The 20,296-nt window shown below is 36.8% G+C and overlaps 2 protein-coding genes across 3 annotated transcripts; both read left to right on the top strand.

Moving 5' to 3' along the window:
* Positions 1-946: 946 nt before the first annotated feature.
* On the top strand, positions 947-6,297 carry arf2b (ARF GTPase 2b). The gene is made up of 5 exons (XM_065258712.1): positions 947-1,102; positions 1,753-1,908; positions 2,195-2,305; positions 4,736-4,860; positions 5,265-6,297. Exons 2-5 carry the CDS (start codon positions 1,761-1,763, stop codon positions 5,424-5,426), a joined length of 546 nt encoding a protein of 181 aa, XP_065114784.1. The 5' UTR covers positions 947-1,102; positions 1,753-1,760; the 3' UTR covers positions 5,427-6,297.
* Positions 6,298-7,262: 965 nt separating this feature from the next.
* On the top strand, positions 7,263-18,860 carry grb7 (growth factor receptor bound protein 7). Of its 2 annotated transcripts, none has more exons than XM_065258711.2 (15): positions 7,263-7,606; positions 9,565-9,727; positions 11,893-12,028; positions 12,495-12,651; positions 13,177-13,298; positions 13,433-13,507; positions 14,347-14,484; positions 14,579-14,689; positions 14,786-14,884; positions 14,977-15,057; positions 17,465-17,581; positions 17,672-17,744; positions 17,837-17,921; positions 17,997-18,090; positions 18,192-18,860. In XM_065258711.2, the coding sequence occupies exons 2-15, from the start codon at positions 9,567-9,569 to the stop codon at positions 18,336-18,338; spliced, it is 1,596 nt and encodes a 531-aa protein (XP_065114783.1). In that variant the 5' UTR covers positions 7,263-7,606; positions 9,565-9,566; the 3' UTR covers positions 18,339-18,860. The 2 variants fall into 2 exon arrangements, with proteins under 2 accessions (XP_065114783.1, XP_065114782.1); XM_065258710.2 differs by having other exon boundaries at positions 7,264-7,606; positions 17,834-17,921.
* Positions 18,861-20,296: the final 1,436 nt, after the last annotated feature.

Raw genomic sequence — 20,296 nt, forward strand, 5'->3', positions numbered from 1 at the left:
TAGAGCGAATCAGACTCAAATTCTTACTAGAATTTTGAGTATGACAACGTCAGGTTAGCTACTAAGCAGATGTGTAAAAAAAAAACAACAAAGCGAAAAATATGATGAGTGTCGTCCTTCTGCTTCTTTTGTGTTTAATGGCGGTGGCAAACCGGATTGTGGTGCATTACCGCCACCTACTGGGATAAATACCAAGGAGGAGGAAAAGGCAAATACCATAAAAAAAAAATAATTATCTGACGTGTGTCTCTCAAATACTTAATTATATTTGGTAAACCCTTGATTGTTCATGTGCACTCTGGAATAAATCTTTAATTGCTAAATTAACTTTTTATCCTTTTAGTTCTTCCACAAATAGATCTCTTTTCCCCACATTGCATTATCACTTTTCCTTATTATGTGCAAATAATGATTTAATCTGGTGTGCCCAATGCTTAGCCTAGAGATAATAGTATCTTCCCTTCTGGATCCATGTTTCCTCTTGCACTCCCCACTTTATCCTGAAAATTATAAAGGTGTCTTCTTTTTAACTCCTCATTCCAGTTTTCTTGCCAGATGTTTATAACAGATTTCCTTATAATGCACTTTGCTTAATGGTATCTTTATATCGATTTCATCCTTTATACCCAGCTTTGCCATTTTATCCACCATCTCATTTCCCTCAACTCAAACATGAGCTGGTACGTTTTTATTACGTTTTTTTACGTATGTGTCATATAATATATCTGATTTTCCACCTTTTAAGTTGCACAATGCTGAAAATGAATAAGAGCATATAACTACATTTTTCTTGAATTAAGCTAGGGTATATTATTAATATATTGTGCGCAAAGACTCAAATAATCTAACTAAGGCGTGTCAATACATCGGAAGTGAGTACTTCCTCATTTCCCAAATCCACCCGGATCCTTCTTTCATCCTGATTGGACCTTACACGCGGAGGGCGGGATTATGCTTGGTTCTCCTTGTACGATTGGATATTTAAGAACAGTAGGCGGAGCTTGTGAAGCCGGTGCGTTGAGTTGCGACATACGCCATTTTGCAGTGACAGCGGTGCGCTAAAGCAGTGGAGACAGAAAGCTCAAGAAGTTCCCATTTAGAGGTGATTTTATTTGACTTTTTTCATGATAAACATCCCTACTTTGTTGACAACTGTTTTAAGACCTTTAGTAGTTTCTTTCTTAATTTCTAAATGTCCGAATTTGTCAGTTAAAGCGTCAGTTAGCTGTTCATATCTTGTGTGTGGCTAGTTGGCTAATCTGCTAAAGATGGTTAAGCAATAAAATCAGATTGTTTAAAGAAAACCGCCCGAAATACGTCATATATTAAGTGTTTTATACTTTATAAACGTTTAAAGAGATATGTCAGCTTATTATATGTAATTAACAGTAGAGACAAGTCTGTATTTTGAAACGTTATTATAACAGACGTTTTATGGCATTACATTTTTTTGACATGAAAATAACGCACTAGTTTTATTTTAAGAGCAACTTAGTTAGACTTATATTTGGCTTAGATCTAAAAATAAGTCATTGAAGACTGCTTTAAAGCTTAGATATTTTGTTAGTTAGAAATCTCTGTCTGCTACTGTATCCACCACAGTGTGTTCAGCCTGATAAACTTGTATTTAACATTTCACCTCTAGTAAACTGTTGATGAGTTATGGCAATCTGTATTTGTTCAGACATCATATAGACTTCATACTTATTTTAAACCTTGCCTTAACTTTCATGCCTTTTATCTCGTTCGCAGTGAGAACCATGGGGAACATGTTTGCAAACCTGTTTAAGGGTTTATTTGGGAAGAAGGAGATGAGAATTCTCATGGTTGGTCTTGATGCCGCTGGTAAAACGACCATCCTGTACAAACTGAAACTGGGAGAAATCGTTACCACCATTCCTACTATTGGTACGTATGAAGACTTCACCTGTTTTCATTGTTATTTGTCTTTCACAGTTTGCTAGTGCAGTATCTCAGCCACACACCCTGAACACACACATTTCACATGCACTTGACTTGTATTGCATGGTGCACAAAATGTCTTTGTTCTTATTATTACTAGCTGACTTTAATTTTAGCAGACTGTACTTTAGTTGAGTCATACAATATATGTGCTGATGTGAATGTTGAATTTGTGTATGTAGGCACAGGCTTGCTATTGAAATCATCCTTTTTCATCTAATGTGTTTTGCAGGTTTTAACGTAGAAACGGTAGAGTATAAGAATATTAGTTTCACGGTTTGGGATGTCGGTGGCCAAGACAAAATCAGACCTCTTTGGAGACATTACTTCCAGAACACTCAAGGTATGAGAAGTCATGCTAACAATCAAGAATTTAGAAAATATAAGTCATTTTTTTCAGTGCATTTTATTGCTACAGTTGTCACTAGGGCTGGGTATCAAATATTGATAACTTATCGATATTAAATCTAATTGAATCCATATAAAGAAGAATTGAATAACATTGCCAAATTGGAAACAATAAACAGCCTTAGTTGCCACCACATTTCATACATGAGCTGAAGTAATTGTGCTCAAGTTTTTGCAGTTTAAGGCTGTGTTTACTTGACAATTCTGCAGTAAAAAACAGAAAAGTTGTATCTTTTGTGTTTATGAAAAGTTTCACATATACACAACAACGCTGTGAAAAGATCCACGTTTACGCAGATCCATGAAGATTGTAAAATCTGCTCTATGATGTATGCCATGCCAGTAAATGGTGACTACAAGCCTGCGCACATTAGTGCTGTGTTCAAAATATCGATATGACGATACATCGTCATGAACTCCTGATGATGCGTATATCAATACAGCACCTTCTGTATCGATTCCAATGCACTTTTGAAGGTAGCATGATGAATGGCAGTTGATCTTTATAAAAAGTGACCTGCAGAGTACGTAGAGTAGAACTTTCCGTGCCCGGCTCACGCAGGTATGCGTCTGCACACCTTTCCTAATTGCTCATTTAAAATTGATGAGTTCAATATAAAAATGCAGATATTTTAACGTAAACTGCTGCAAAGGGCGAGTCATTAAGTTAGCATGGATATCCTAAACTGAGTCATGATGTTATAGTTGCACAAAAAGGACTACCACGTCTCGTAAGCAATCCATAATAAAGCTATTGTGTGCATTTAAAATCAATGAAGCGCACGCTGCTTTATTAGCCTCTCTCTTATAATACATTAACACATTTGGGAAGAAACATGACAAAGAGCTGCAGGTATAAAATGTGTATCTAGGAGTAGAGAGCGAGAGCTAATACATAAGTAGCAAAAACACAACTGTTACAACACTCCTTATTTAATGTACAATAAACCGATAATGATAAAATAATAATAATAATGTTATAAAATTCTGAACAAAAACAATTCAATATTGTATGGTACCGTGATGGGTTTTGTATTGCAGCTTTGTATCGGGATACGTATTGTATCGGGAAATTATTGGTGAAACACAGCCCTAGCGCATATACGCGTTTGTCTACTCTGTGGTTAATGGGTCAATGACGTGACGTTAAATATTTTGTGTCCGTATGGTTCAGTTAAATGTAAAAGGGCTAAATTTTCAAAATAAATTTGCTGATTATTTGCATAAATCCTTTCTTTTTAAGGAACAAGTCTAACATTTCTGGAAAGAATTTTTGGGGGATAATTGCAAAAATGTCAATGTGGTGTAACTGGTCTGGGTCAATTGGTCTAACTAGTATTTTTACATGAAACTATAAATATATTCATAACAAAATGTGGAATATAATATAATCATCTAGTTTAGTGTAATATGATTTTTACATAATTTGTAAAAGATTATTTAGAACACAGAGCTGTTTTTAGCATATGTCCGTACAAATATTACAAAAACGCATAAAAATTTACATTTAGAAATAACTAAAAATTATATTTTAAATGATTTAAATTTTTTTGATGATTACGCTTACATGCCATCAAGGTGGATAAATATTTAATATTTCTCATAATTTGGCGCAATTGGCGGTTACACCATTGGACATTTTTAGGTCCATTCAGTCTTAACTTTTTATAAAAATGGTGCAAATGTAATTTTTATTGGATAAAATCAACATAAATACACTGTGTGCATTGAAATATACCTGATGCATGCTTTTAAAACAAGTTTTTTAAAGATTTTTAAAATTCTCATCTTACCAAACCGTTTTTATCACCCAAATACAAACAATCAATATGACGAACGCATCAAGCTGTTTTATTTAGTCTGAGTAGGTTTATGTGACCCTGGACTATAAAACGGCAAAATTTTGTATGGAAAATTGGTGATAAACTTGGTGTCTTCTTGAGCAGCACAAACAGTCCTGTAGGGTGTCATTATTTTGGTTACAGTCCCACATGCCTTTAGACCGAATTAACACATGCACATGATGTCATCAAAATAATGTGCGTCCCAAATCATTATACTATAATTGTCGTTATACTGTAAAAGTTTGCCTTGTTAGGACCCAAAAAAGTAATCATTGTGTAAACGAACCGCCAAACCACATAAAAAAGTCCAATTTATGGCTGCAATCGTTGTCGAGTAAACAGCTTTCATATGGACTAGCGACTTTGAATTGTAGTACTGTTTTATGTTAGAATTTCATGATGGTGATGTTGTTAAAGGTTGTAATGTTGCATACTCATTTGTAAGTCGCTTTGGATAAAAACATCTGCTAAATGAATGCATGCATAGAGTTTTTCTCACTATTACTGTCTCCTTGTATTAGGTCTGATCTTCGTAGTGGATAGTAATGACAGAGAACGAGTTAATGAAGCCAGGGAGGAGCTGACAAGGATGTTGGCAGAAGACGAGTTGCGTGATGCTGTTCTATTGGTTTTTGCAAACAAACAGGCAAGTATCATTGTTTGTGCTTCTAAGCATTAGTTTGTACACTTCCCATAGTCATGGACATAGTAATTATTACACATTTTTAAGGCATGGAAAGTAATAGATTTTAGGGTTTAGTCTTTGTTTTTTTATGTGTGGTCAGCTTTTCTTGCCATGACATTGCTCTGTTGCAATTTTCAGTAAAAAAATTATTAAACATCCTTATTCAGTAATCATAAATTACTGGAAGGGTGATGAAAGTTTATTGGTCAGAAGTAGCAAGATGTGGGTTTTAACCTGCTGGTTATGGAGGTTTATTGCAAGCCATATTTGTAGAAATTAATATACAGTTAGATCAGTGGCTATAATACATAAATAATAAATGAATCAGTTCTTCATATTGTGTTTGTTTTATTTTTCTCTCACAGGACTTGCCCAATGCCATGAATGCAGCTGAGATTACAGATAAACTCGGACTTCACGCCCTCCGTCATCGTAACTGGTACATCCAGGCCACCTGCGCGACCAGCGGCGATGGGCTTTATGAGGGGCTCGACTGGCTCTCCAATCAGTTGAAAAATCAGAAATGAGCTCGCCTGCCACCTCCAAATTTCTGTGTGTTCGTTGTATGAATGAGTAGATATGTGATTGTGTGTGTGTGCGTGTTTGAGAGAGCGAGTCACACACAGCTACAGTACTGACTCAGAGTTTGACTGAACTCAAGAACCCTACATCCTCCTTCCCTACATTCATTTTGGATCGGGCATCGCTGACTCAAGACTGTGTTTGTGTGTGTCATGTGTGCATAGTAAAGCGTTTATCTTTAGTATGCACGTCAGCAAGAATGTATCGTGTTTTCGTGTGTATGAAGGCTTCTCTTGTCTGTTTGCTTGGTTTGGGAATGACCCTGGCGTGCCTTTTTTTACACACACCTCTCTTGTCGTTCCACCTCACAAACTGTAATATGACTCGTTCTGACGCAGCATACTGCACCATGCATGGTTTTCATATGGCAAAGAAAGAACCAAGGTTAATATAAATCAACTGTTCTTTGCAATAACTTAATCCTCTTGTCCTCAGTATTACGAGCATGCTGAGTATATAACCCATCACGTAGTGTTTTAAATTGAAATTAAGCCTGCCCTGTGTATCTTTAGAAAAAATACATTGTAACCTGTATCAGGTCAGGATCAATTTACCCAGACACCCCGACCACCACCACCATCATCCTTGATCGTTCTTTTGAGTCATTTGAAAATCGTGCCGTTTTATTTTCGGCTTTCAGATTTGTTTTAATTTGTGAATGTGTTCAGATGTTGGTAGTGGAGCCTGTGAGCAGAATTTCTGCTGTACACTACCAGCTAACCAGCCGCCTCACAGATCCCAAGCACAAACACAGACTGCTGAACATTCCCCCATTAAATTGTTGGATTTGATTTGAATTAAAAACGTCAAATATTACGTGTTGCTGTTATGTTTATTTGTTGTTTCTAAACCCTTAAAGTTGGGGAAAAAGTAAAAAATAAGTATTTTTGTAAATTCTGAAGTTTTGACATGGATCAAAATTTTTGTCTATTAGTCTGTGGCTTTAATCTTAGGTAAACATAGAATTAAGAAAAAAAATTGCATAAAATAGTTATGTTTATATGTATAAAATAAATAAAAATAATTATCCTGGGTAGAAGTTTTGTAAGAATCTTTGTTTTTGTACACCTTACAGTAAACTAACAATGAATATCAATTAGAAAATTTGTTTAATTATGAGATTTTCCATTGTTTAATATTAATATATTAATGGTATGTATTTTTACTAACAAGACTGATGCTTGTCAGAGTCTTGAGTTGGTAACTGGTACTAGTTGTCACAAGAGTCATGCATCTGTAACTATACAATTAAGATTCAAAAGTTGAATGGCATTTATAGATTTCTATTTCTCTGGAGGGGATACATTTGTTCAAAACTGCCCTAAATTGGGATGTTTTTTGATCTCTGTCCTTCAAACACTAATCCAATATTGTAATTTATTAATAGCCTATGGGCAAACAAGTGAACTAAGACACAGTGACACATACATTAGCCAAGAGTCAACAGTACATAATAAAGACAGATTTGAACTGAAAGGTTAAGTTGTTCTTTCCAGAACAAGGGTGTTTGTCATAAATGTCAGGGTATTGTTTTCTCATTTTTATTTATATAATTCTCTAATTGGAAATTTTCTTTGTCAAAGCACGTGAAGAATTTTATTTCATACTTGTTTTACTGGTTGACTTACATTTTTAGCCTATGTCCTTGGAATTGACTTTCAAAATACCCCAATCATGACATAGCCTAAATTACATTCACTGTAGTAAACATGTCAGCTAGCCGTTTCCTAATACGACGTTTTACATTCAGATATACTACGTTTTTATTTTGTAAAAAAAACTTTAAATCATCTGTAGTGTTTATTAAAAGAAATAGCCTACAGGAGTAGTTAAACACGTCTGAGTTATTGAGAAACAGGTGTCAAAATAAGACTCTGTAACTCAAGGCGCATGCGTGAACTCACCAAGGCTACGTCTCGCGCACCTGTAGACGCGTTAGCTCCGCCCACCGCTGAGGTGTTTTCAAGCGAAACTCTGGAAACTGGAAGTTAGACTAGTGAAGACGATGTTACTCATGCTGGATAGAGTAAATAACACACCGGACAAACAGTCGCACGCTTCTGCTTATGTTTTTATAACCGATACCGACTTATCGAAGAACAATAACTCAAAAGAGCGCGAGCTGGTGAGTCTTTATATCTTGTAAACGCATGACAAAACTTTAACAACAATTGTGTTTTACGAGTGATGATACTTAACTTGTGAAGCCTTTTTCTTATCACTTATGTTAAAAAACGATTGTCTGGGTTCATATAAGGTTTAAAGTAAGTTTTAATTTCCTTTCATAAACCCTTACGAAAATTAACAATGATTTTACTACAGTAACCACACTTTAACTATGGTATTTGTTGTGTAACCACAGTAACCAGAAATTTACCATCGTCCCACTATAGTTTAATTATGATTTTTGTAGAAAAATGTGGTAATACAAATTAAATGAATTTGCCAAAACATACGTATTTTTACTATTTGAATTTATTATATTTAAATGTTTATTTAATGTTAATACAATGGTATCTGGTATTTACAATGTGCTTATACCACTGTAGTTTTTCTCTAGCAAACAGAGGGTTAATTTTACCTTTATGAAAATCAATGGTTTAATTATAGTAAACGTGTACCAACCATGTTTTGTCAGATTGGTTAATGTATTACCACAGTTTTACTACAAATATCATGGTTAAACTATGATCCTGTAGTGATGCAATGGTAAATTTGTAGTTGCTATGGTTTTACCACAAACGTCACAGTTAAAGGGATAGCTCACCCAAAAATTTAAATTCTGTCAACATTTTCATCTTCATGTGGTTCTTAGCCTGTATGAATTTCTTTTTTTCTGATGAACCCAAAAGAATATATTTTAATAAATAGTGGTAAGCACACAGCTGATTGTGACCATTGACTTCCGTGGTATTTGTTTTTCCTACTATGGAAGTCAATGGCTACAATCAGCTGTGTGCTTATCTTACCATCATTTATCAAAATATTTTCTTTTGTGTTTCAAAAAAAGACAGAATTTAAAATTTTTGAGTCAACTATCCCTTTAAACTGTGGTACTCCTGTAGTAAAACCATAAGTGTCATGGTTGTGTTACATGGTTATCATGGTTGTGTTTCAGTAACTGCATAAATACAAGCTATTCTAAAATATTGTGTACAGTGGCTTTCATGTTGAAAACTTGCAAAGTATTCAAAATAGCTTTAGGTAATAAAGCAACCAAAGCCAAGGTAAACAAGAGCTGACACGCGCAACCTCTTGCTTTCATTTTCCCCATCCTATTTGCGCGCCACTTCTGTCATGAAATTGTTATTACTTTAGGGTTGATGTTTAGAGCAGCACTGGATTGTTAGTTTACTAGTTTCTGGTGCACGGTTGTATCTTTCAACATGAAAAGGGCGTTCTTGGTGGTTTAACTTCTTTGTTATTTCTTGTAAGCGGAGCTCTCAGCCTTGTTCAGATACAATAGAGCTTTATTTCCCTGAGAGTGACATCATCTTTAATTTGACAGGTGCAAAACAGTGTTTGTTTGTCTGGTTAAATGTTGACTTACACCTAGTTTACCATTATATCTAGAGTGCACAGAAACTAAGCGAGTTTAATTGTTTAACCTCACTGAACCTTTGTGTCGTTAACATACAGACTTTTTAAGAATTGTCAACAAGTGTCGATGTTGTTTTTGTTTGTTATTGTTTGCATATTTCTGTGTTTATGCGGATGAGTTTCAGTGCCAGCTTCCTGGTTCACAAGTTCTCACCTATTCATCCAGACGCAGTCAACAACAGTAATGTCTAGTCGACAGTTTCGACTCCTTGGGCAATAGCGAGTAAAAGATTAATAACAATAGGTGTGAATAACATGTGCAGATTTAGCACACATCATTAATCCGGCTGAAAAGCAGGTTCTGCTGTGTTGCTTCTCGAGCAAAGACCTATTTTGGGAAGGGCGAGTGCAAATTTTGAATATTGTTATGACATGCTCAGAGTAGGAAATATTTTAGTGCATGAATCATGTATGTGTAGGTGGCCAAATGTTTTTACAGTACTAATGTTTGTCAACGTAATGTTATCCTCCTTTGTTATCCAGTAATGGAGGTTAAAGGCTGCAGGCCAGATGTGGAAGTTTTTAGTGGGTCACCGGTCAAGATTATGTCTAGAAGAAATTCTCTATCGGTCGGCTGTTCTTCATCCCAGAACCTTCAGATGTCAACGCCTCGATCTCTCCCTCTGACCATCAGAAACACATATGGGTAACTGAACATGATTCATGTTAGGAACGGACAATATTTGAAAATTTGAGGGTTCAAAAATCTACATTTTGAGAAAATCTAATTTTAAAGTTGTGCAAGTGAGGTCCTTAGCAACACATATTACCAATGATAAATATTTTTTATACATTTACAGTAGGAATTTAACAAAATATCTTCATGGAACAGAATGTTTACTTAAAGGAATATTCTGATAATTTACTCAACATCATGTCATCCAAGATATTTATGTCTTTCTTTGTTTAGTTGAAAAAAAATTGTTTTTTTGAGGAAAACAATACAGGATTTTTACAGTATCAATGCAATTTAAAATTGCAGTTTCAATCAGTGGCGGCTCGTGACTTCTTTTTTGAGGAGGCACGAATGCGAAACTCATCAAAACATCATGTCTGTGGCTTGTGATGTCAAAATATGTGTTCTGTGCGTCATGTGAACCCATGTGGGTGATTCTCGCGAAATTAGACTTATGAGGTGTCATGAAAGATTTTGATGAAAAAAGTAAATGCTATCAAAATAAGAAGCATACAGTTACAAACATCTCTTTTTGTACTATTTTGCACATGATTTTAAATGGAATCATACAAACCAATTTTGTTGTTTTTTCCACATTTAAGGGGAAAAATTTCATTACCACAACGTGTCCATGACTGGATTTGTGTTCTTTGAAATGGAAATATTTATTATTAACTAATAAAAAAAAGAAGCTTCAGTGCATGTTATACTATAAACATCTACAGTAAAGAAACATGTGGTATTTGGTTATCATTGGTAAATGTAGACACAATAATAAGGAATATAAATGTGCCCATGACCAATTTTCTCATCCTCCGCAACAATTTTCAATCATTGTTTAAGCCCTCAAGGAACTAACATTTAAAAAAAAAAATAGTTGGAAGGGACATAATTGACTGTGACACTCAAGATGGCTACCAGGTAAGCAGTTCTTATTTTTTTTTAAATAAAAGTTGAAATTTTGTTTGTCATAGTACCTAGACAACTTTCTAGTTCTCATTACCGAAACATGAGTTTGTAAATGCATATATTTAATGTAATATCATGTTGCGGTAATGAAAATTTTTGATAATGATAATCTAAAAATCTCCACGTGCATTGCGTGTCATGTCAAAATACGTGCCTGCTACAGACGCTTCATAAGGGTTTATTCTCATGTGTAATCAGAATTTAGTGTTAAGTTAGTGTCTTGCAAGACGTGAGCGTCTCTTTGATCATAAACGCTTTCGGTGCGTATGCAGCACTCACGTATTTTGACAAAAACATTTTTTTCACACCGCCACTGGTTTCAGTGCAGCTTCAAAGGGCTTTAAACGATCCCAACTGAGGAATAAAGGTCTTATCTAGTGAAACGATTGTCATTTTCACAACTAAAATAAAAATAATATGTAATTTTAAACCAAAACTTCTCATCTTCCACTAGCCGTGTGACGCGGCAAGCGCAACCTTACCTGTTACATTATCACGTCAAAAGGTCAAGTGTTACATATTTGAAACACACACTTGCGGACAATTTTAAACAATAAACTGACTTAAAGACCTTAATTAGTATTATGTCATATACAACAACGTCGGAACGGTCCTCTTTCTCCACACTTGAAAACAATGGAGCGGTAGTTTCGCATACGTCATGCATGACATTTTGATGTGGTTACGTAATACATAAGGTCACACTGACATGTCACATGGCTAGTGCAAGACGAAAAGTTGTGGTTTTAATGTAAAAATTTGGGATAATTTAAAGCCATTTTAAACTGCATTGAAACTGTAAACGTTGAGGTCCACTAAAGTTCACTATATGGAGAAAAATCCTGGAATGTTTTCCTCAAAAAACGTAATTTCTTTTCGACTGAACAAAGAAACACATAAACATCTTGGATGACATGGGGATGGTAAATTATCAGAATTTCTTTTTATGAAAGTGATGTAATCCTTTGATGTCCTGATTTCTGGTATAAACAAATCGATAATTTTGTCCCATACAATGTATTGTTGGCTATTGCTACAATTAAACCTGTGCGACTTATGACCATGTCCCGTATCACAAAATCTTTCCTGTTAGATATATTCTGTATTTTCTAGTATTTCCAATATTTTAAATTATACTTTTTTCCCCATTTGTTTTTCACCATCAGGTCTAGAGGGGATTTCCGTGCATTCTCCGCTCCAGTGATTCCCAATCCGTTTCCAGAACTATGCTGTCCGACACACTCGCCCGTGCTGAACGCGTCTCTCAGCAGCAGGGACGAACCGACTGAAAGCAGCTCGCATGTAAGACTGACTGGATGGTTTATTGTCTGCGTGGCAGTTAATCTTTGACAAACTGTCAGCACGCTACCCGTGGCGTTATCTGTTCTTAATAGTCACAATAGGTGACAGGCACATGACATGCCTGCCTCTAGGGAAAAACAAGCTGATGTTTGCATGCGTGTGTACACAAAGACATCACAGGGCGTTAAGTTTATAGTCAAGTCAATAGTACTACACAACAACCTTTTTCCACACAAACAGTTCATGACCTCATGAAACACACAAGTTTCTTTTGTGTGCATCTTAAATTGTCTATATTTCTGTGCCCAATAATAAAAAGCTTTGTGTGCGCAATCGCACTTATATATGAGTTTCTTGGTAATCCTAAAAAGTTATTAACTTAAGAGCAGAAAAATCACATGCACATCTTTATTTATTTGCAGATGACCTTCTTTGAGTTTGTGTCTGATATTTTGTGTGTGTATAGGTTGTGAAGGTATATGGGGATGGCGCACACAGTCGTTCGATCCTTGTGTCTTCGACTGCAACCGCACGTGATGTGTGTCATATGCTGGCTCAGACGGCACACTGTATGGATGAGGATACCTGGGCTCTCACAGAGCATCATTCTGCTTTGGGTCTGGGTAAGATTTTTTGATATGAAACTAATATAAGTGAACTCAAGTGTGCCAATTTTTTTGATCTAGAAATATAATTTAAGTATTATAGGTCCCACTTTTTTTTTTTAGAAATGATAGCAGGTCAATTGCTGATTCAGATTGTTGCAGAAACAATCTGCAAAATATCTAGGAAAGTATTTAGTGAACACTGATTTTGTGCACTATACCCATAAATTTATATATGATTAAAAATGCATATTTAAATACAATTTAATATGAACAAAATCATTGGTTACATTTATAGAATTTCAATTTGATAGGAAACACATATACAGGTAAATTGTATACCTTGAATGCACTGTAAGGCTCTTTGATAAAAGGGTCTGCCAAATGCATACATTTAAAGTATTGTTTTGCATACCATGTTTTAATGTGGTAACATTTTAAGACATTTTGTAACAGGATTTTTTAGTCATTATCTTTATACTGTTTGTTTATAAGGCCCATTTGCATACTAACTTGCATGTGTGCGCATTTGTGTTTTTCCAGAGCGTTGTTTGGAAGATCACGAGTGTGTGGTACAGGTCCAGTCTTCCTGGCCACCAGACGGTGACACAAAGCTGATCTTTCGCAAGAATTATGCCAAGTATGAGTTCTTCAAAAAACCTGTGGTATGAAACCTCTCCTTTGGTTTGCATGAAGGATTCAGACATGTTTTAGACTTATTAAACACATTACACACTTTACCTTGAAAGATTTTTTTTAGTTTTAATGTATTTTCTGTTGTCTTTTCCATGTCATCCAGCTGTTTTTCCCCGAACACATGATCTCTGACAGTGCTGATGTCACTAAAGGAATGACATCAGCGGAGCTTGTGCAGGTAGGAAGGTTTTAAAACCAATTAACACTTTCCCCGCCAGCATTTTTAAAAAGTTGCTAGTCAGCACCAGCATTTTTCACAAAAGTTTAATGCCTTCCAGAAAATGTTGTTCTTTAAATATATAAACAGAATATATCAAATAAAAGAACAGAGCCTTTGATAAAAAAAAACAGTTTCATCCTACCTTCATTAGTTCTCTCTTTATTACCTCTCAGATATAAGGTTTGTTCAAAAATACAAAATGTTAATTGCATTTTTGTAAAGGACTATTGTTAGAGATCAGATTCAGAGCGATGTTTAAAACATACACTAAGTTTGAACTGTTTGACCTGAGGGGTTGCTTCTGGGATTTATAAGTTGGGTAAGAGCGCCATCTGGTGAATAACTGCGGAAATACGGATTGCCGGAAAAACTCGTCATTGGCAGGGAAGCATTTTCTCTTAATTGACGAGATAACTTGTCAATGGCGGGGTAAGAGATGAAGAGAGGTTTTGGTATGGAAAGAAATTATTAACAAATACATGCACAGTTATCTGTGAACTGGATGCATGTTACAAATGTATTTTATTATCCACGAACAAATGTCTTAAGATTTGAATATGTGAAATTCAGAATTTGAATGAACGTGTATCGATTTGTACAAATGTACAAATACAAATGTTTTATTTTGTATTCAAATATCATAATTTTGCGCATGTAAAAAGGGAGATGTGCATTTGTGGATAAGGTGAAACACGTGCATTAATCCCGTTCTGTTCAATATATGGAAAAGGTACTGTACTTCTACAACCAAGGTTGCTTAACTAAACCTGTATCTCTCATTTTTTCTCTCCATGTAGAATATGGTAAAGAGTGGCTCATGTCCAGAAATCCAAGGGTATCTGCATGTGAAAGAAGGTGGAAAGAAATCCTGGAAGAGACTTTACTGTTTCTTACGGCGGTCTGGATTGTACTGCTCCAGTAAAGGCCAATCAAAGGTGCCATATTGTACACATGTATAGCTCTGCTACCTGTATAATGTAAGACTTTAATCACACTTGTTTATAAATTGTGTGTCATGTCTATTTGTAGGAACCTCGACACTTGCAATTCATCGCAGATTTGGAGGATCTGAACGTGTTTACAGTGTTTAATGGGCGTAAACTTTATGGCGCACCGAGCGAGCACGTCTTCTGCGTGAAGGTAACCAATAGCAATAGCGACAGGATGCTTAGATTAATTTTTTTAATAAAAAATAACATGCAGTCCTCAACAGTGGTTTGTGTGTGTGTGTGTTAGGGCTCGAAAGACAGGTTTCGCTCTCAGGATCTGAAGCTGATGTGTGCTGACAGCGAATCGAGTCGGACGTGCTGGATCACGGCCTTCAGATTGTTTAAGGTTCGTCATACACAAACTTAATTTGCATGTACCGATCAGACGCAGTAATAGAGAATAGTGTTTGTAAGCATGCATGTCTGTGTATGTTTTAGCATGGGAAAAAGCTCCAGTGCAATTACCAGATCGCCCTATCCGGATTTAATGTGAACAAACCATCACGCCCAGAATCCAAGGTAAAGTAAACTCATGAAGTCGCCAAAATTAAAGGCACATTATGTATTATTTTTGCATGAAAATATCCAGAAATCACATGTGTACTTGCATTATCCAAATACTTGTATCCAGAGAATTCGCATTATGGGCGTTTTACACGGTACACGGAAGTTGCGAGTGTCTAGTTAATTTTCAATAGGAGACGTGCGGAAAAATGGGGGCGGTTACAGAGTTGAAGAGGAGTTGGTCCACACGCCTTGTTTGTGCACCCAAAATCCTGCCCCTTCCGTGGACACGGCTCTTCACGACAGGCACCGTTGAAGATAAACATATTTGCACTAAATGCTGCACAAAACGCTTTCATTATACGAGAAAACTGTAGCCGTGCTGCGATTCTGCCGTGTTTCGTGTGAAACACCCTTTACGCCTCTGTTCATGTCTGCCAGGGGAAATTGTAAGGGTTATAAAACTGAACATGATTTATGAGTCCTGTCAGATCGATTCCTAACGATAGTGAAGGTAAAGACTACAACTCCCATCATTCCACACTCTTTTACAGCGTCATCAAACTACACCACTGTTGTTGTTTAGTGACCTCTAGTGGTGAAAATTACATATTGTGCCTTTAGGTATTTAGCGATTGTCTGGTTGTCAAACGTTAGTTGAACATGTCCATAGTTGTGTGTGATGAGCTGTTCTTGTGGGTAGCTTTTTTCTTTAAAGGGATAGTTCACCCAAAAATGAAAATGTTGTCTTTAATGACTCACCCTCATGTCGTTCCAAACTCGTAAGACCTCCGTTCATTATCTTAAACTGTGTTCCGAAGTTTTATATTTAGTCCGAGAGCTTGTTGACCCTTCATTGAAAATCTACGTACGGTATACTGTCCATGTCCAGAAAGGTAATAAAAACATCATCAAAGTAGTCCATGTGACATCAGTGGGTCAGTTAGAATGTGTTAAAGCATCGAAAATACATTTTGGCCGAAAAATATTTATTTATTTTATTCAGCATTGTCTTCTCTTTCGCGTTTGTTGTGAAGCACATGCGCAAGGCTAAAGTCACATGACTGCAATGATGCGGATGACAGGTTATCCTCAGACATGTTTGCGAAGTTTTATTTTTTTTCAAACCCTCAGACTGTAAACGAAGCCCGGGCGCACAAAAAAAAAAACAGCTGGGGCGCACCATATAACACGTCAGACGTGCCACTGCAGTCACATGACTTTAGTCTCGCGCATGCGCTTCACAACAGACGTGGAAGAGAAGACAATAAAGTCGAAATTTTTGTTATTTTTAGACCAAAATTTTTTTTTCGATGCTTCAACACATTCTAACTGACCCACTGATGTCACATGGACTACTTTGATGATGTTTTTATTACCTTTCTGGACATGGACAGTATACCGTACGTAGATTTTCAATGAAGGGTCAACAAGCTCTCGGACTAAATATAAAACATCTTAAACTGTGTTTCGAAGATGAACGAAGGTGTTACAAGTTTGGAACGACATGAGGGTGAGTCATTAATGACATTATTTTCATTTTTGGGTGAACTATCCCTTTAACAGAACTGACCTTTTAGGAATGACGCAAATTTCACGCGCGCCTCTAAGAAATGTATTTGCGCAAAAACTCTAGCATCGTTTGTTTGCATCACCAATGTGCAGATGCTTTGGTGTCCTGTGTGTAAGGGCGTTTTCACATTAGCACTTTTGGTGCACACCCGGGTTCGATTGACATCAGATTTCGGTACATTTGGATGATGTGAACGCTGTCTTGCGAACTCTGGTGCGCACCCGCGGTTCGTACTCGAGTCCGCTTGAAAAGGGTGGTCTGGGGTCCGGTTCATGTGAACTCCAGATCGGTTCGCTGCTAATGTGGGCGCAATTGCACCAAATTGCGGAAGTGAACCACTGTTAATTACGTATTATATGGAATGTCCCACCAAAACAGACGTGTGTGTGTGTTTGTGTGCGTGCACTTACCTTGACAACCAAATGCATAGAATTCTTGCTTGACTTTTGTTCTTATTTTTTTAAACCTTTGGTTTTGTTTTCAAATAAATAATACAGAAACGCACTTGCGTCTATCTGGCCCAAACATACTAAAGTCGTTTCGATGACAACGGTCTGTCCGCAGACGTAAATTTTTGCGGAGGTATTCAGAAATCATCTCTCTGCTTGGAGTTCGTCAATCACGCTTGTTGTCTTCTCGTTTACAGCGGTTGCCAAGCAACATGAGAACGTGCCGGCTGCAGCTTGATGATGCAAGCGTACCGCGGTTCGGATGCAAAAATAATATGTGAACACAGTCCATGGGGGGCATGGGGAGGGGGAAGCAATCGAACTCGGGTTCGGACCAGGCAATCGCACCAAATGTGAAACCGTCCTAATAGTGACATTAATGGGCTTCTGTTCTCATCAGTTCACAGACAGAGATGAGTCGATGGTTGCTATGGACTTTTCAGGGAACAGTGGACGGGTGATCCAGAACCCACATGAGGCCCAAAGTGCTGAGCAGGAGGAGGGACACAACTGGAGGGTGAGGAAATCTTTTAGTTTAGTAAATACCTATTTGAGAAAATCATGTGATCACTCAATGTTTTCTAATGAGGTGTTTATTGTATTTCAGAAGCGAGAGGCTCTCCGTTATAGTTTACAGAACAGCACGAGTCCGGGGTCGCGCGTCTCCCGCGAGCATTCTCGTGAGTACCCTTCAGCACATTTACATTATGCATTTGTCAAACACTTTTATCCAAGTGATATAACATTATACATTTATGTATATCCACAGCAGTTCATCGAGCTCAGCCGTGGTTTCATGGGGGTGTGTCTCGTAACGAAGCTCAAAAACTTTTGGAGGAACAGGGGCAAGTCGACGGGTATGTTTTTTTAGGTGTATTGCAATGTGTATTTTTATTGTCGAAATGTATATTAATATTATATATTCTCTACAGGATGTTTCTGATTCGTGACAGTCAGCAGCACATGCAGTGCTTTGTGTTGTCCTTGTGTCACAAACTGAAGACAAAACACTACCTCATCATTCCTGTAAGTGCTTGATTCATGTTTCGGTACATATCTGCTGTGTTTAACAGGTCTATATGCACTACTTTTATCTTGTTTTTTTCCCATTCCCTTTCTCTCTATAGTTGGTACAGGGGCTGCGGCAGTACTACACTATGGATGACGGTGTCACGCTCTTCACGGATCTTCTGCAGTTGGTCGAGTTTCACCAGATTAACCGTGGCATTTTACCTGTGTGTCTGAAACACCCCTGCACCTGCATTGCACTCTAAACCTCAAACTTTGACTTTGTACTTTGACCTTTGCCCTAAAATGACCTCACACAAATCACCGGACCTTTTAAAGTTCTCGAATCCTAGAGAATGTCAGGACATTCTGAAGTTTTTTACAATATATACCTCGAGAGCAAGCCGTAAAATGGCTTCATGCTTGAGTACGTCAATTATTTATTTTTTATAATATGTAGGAGGTATATGTAAGTCCAACCCATAATGTTTATTATTTCTTTGTTTACAAACTTTTTGTACTTCTGTCCAGATCCCAGTATGTTTTGAAACTATGCAGCTGAAGGAGTTTTCTACTGTCGCTTCAACCACTAGGTGTCGTACTGATGCTTTGAATAGCTTACAGGCTGGTCCTTAAATAATAATGCTGGTTACATTTATTAAAGTTATGTGCAAATGCATATGAACCTATGAGGGTATAGAGCGCACTTTCAATGTAGCGACAAATTATGATGTTTAACTTATGTGTGCATATACATGACACAAATAATTAAAGCCAGTTTGTTTATATCTGTGGTTTAATTTATTGTATAGTTGTTCCATATTGCCATGGAAAAAACATTTTTGTTCCCTAATGAACCTTTAACATCTAAGGAAGCTTTCTGATTCACCAAAGGTTCTTTGAAATATAAAAATGTAAGAAAAAATGGTTCTCTGACTAAAAAGGTTCTTTGTGGAACCCAAAATGGTTCCTTAAGTCTATGGCATCATAGTTTTAATTTTAAAGAGTGTATTTGCTTTGCTTTATGGACTTTTCTATGAGCAGAGCTACTATTGAAGACAAGAGGGTGCTTCTGGTATACTTCATTTACATTAAGATCACTCATACATCCATTTCATGTCGCTACATCATAGTTGCCATGGTGATTATGCCTTTAATATTCAAGGTGGACTGTTAAATATTCAACAGTTTGAAAAAATATTTTTTATATCCACTTTGACTTGCTAATTAGTCCTTGGATGGTATTCAAGTTTAAGGGGCTGTGTACACCGAAGCATTTAAATGCGTCTGAAACGCCAGGTGGATGCCGAATGTAGGCGCTTGCTAGCTTTATTTCAGCCGAGCGCTTTAATTGTTATGATACATCTGCTTTGTTTATCAGTCGTTGAACAATGCACCGTTTTTTTGTTGTTGTGATATTTGTCTGGTCTCTTATCCACTGTGATTGGATGGCTGAGTGAAAAGTGACATTGACGAGCTCGGCGCTTTTACTCAAAGTTGAAAATTTTTCAACTCTGGGCGCTCAGGGCTAAGTATGGAAAAAATGCAAATTAAAAAGCTTCCATTTGAAACCACTAAAAACACACCCCGCGCTTAAACGTCTTGGTGTGCACACCCCCTTAGCGGTGCACTTTTCAAAAATGCCAGCTGCCGGCGGGTTATGTCAGTGCTGAGAGTTGAAAAATGTTCAACTTTGAGTGTAATGCTTAGCTCATCAATGTCACTTCTCACTCGGCTGTCCAATCACAGTGGAGGATTTCAGTCCAACGAGAACTGATTGGACCGTTTGATTTCGACGTCTCTGGCAGCCCTTCCCTTGTGACAGGAAGTAAAGAGAGGTCGTTCCGAGGAGGGAAGGAGATTAGCGTTTTTGATTAAAGATGAGAATACATGAATTTTTTATAAAAAATAATGAAATGCACATTTATAATAAACATTACAATATTATTACATATAAAAATAAGAGTTGCACATTTTGATTTTATGACGACTTTAACTCTTGTGTCTGCTTTCCTTTATGTCCCAATCATCTTGCCATAGCTTCATCTTACCAACCATAGACACTCCGTCCGTCCCTTCTCTCTTAGTTATTAATGAGTTATGATTAATTTAAGACTGAACTGTACTCCCAAACTTTCATAAAAACTTAATCCCTCTCTAACACACCTTTACAATACAAATACAGTTTTAGTGCACGTCCGTGCAATGCAGACCCAATCTGCTG

The sequence above is a fragment of the Paramisgurnus dabryanus genome, chromosome 22, assembly GCF_030506205.2.
Source record: "Paramisgurnus dabryanus chromosome 22, PD_genome_1.1, whole genome shotgun sequence".
Lineage (NCBI taxonomy): Eukaryota > Metazoa > Chordata > Actinopteri > Cypriniformes > Cobitidae > Paramisgurnus > Paramisgurnus dabryanus.

Excerpts from the sequence above, each read along its gene's own strand:
- arf2b (XM_065258712.1), top strand. The coding sequence starts at position 1,761 with ATGGGGAACATGTTTGCAAACCTGTTTAAGGGTTTATTTGGGAAGAAG. Across the intron at positions 2,306-4,735 it reads TTACTTCCAGAACACTCAAG|GTCTGATCTTCGTAGTGGAT; the intron begins GTATGAGAAGTC and ends TCCTTGTATTAG. Across the intron at positions 4,861-5,264 it reads TGGTTTTTGCAAACAAACAG|GACTTGCCCAATGCCATGAA; the intron begins GCAAGTATCATT and ends TTTCTCTCACAG.
- grb7 (XM_065258710.2), top strand. The coding sequence starts at position 9,567 with ATGGAGGTTAAAGGCTGCAGGCCAGATGTGGAAGTTTTTAGTGGGTCA. Across the intron at positions 13,299-13,432 it reads AGTTCTTCAAAAAACCTGTG|CTGTTTTTCCCCGAACACAT; the intron begins GTATGAAACCTC and ends CATGTCATCCAG. Across the intron at positions 17,745-17,833 it reads CGTCTCCCGCGAGCATTCTC|CAGTTCATCGAGCTCAGCCG; the intron begins GTGAGTACCCTT and ends GTATATCCACAG.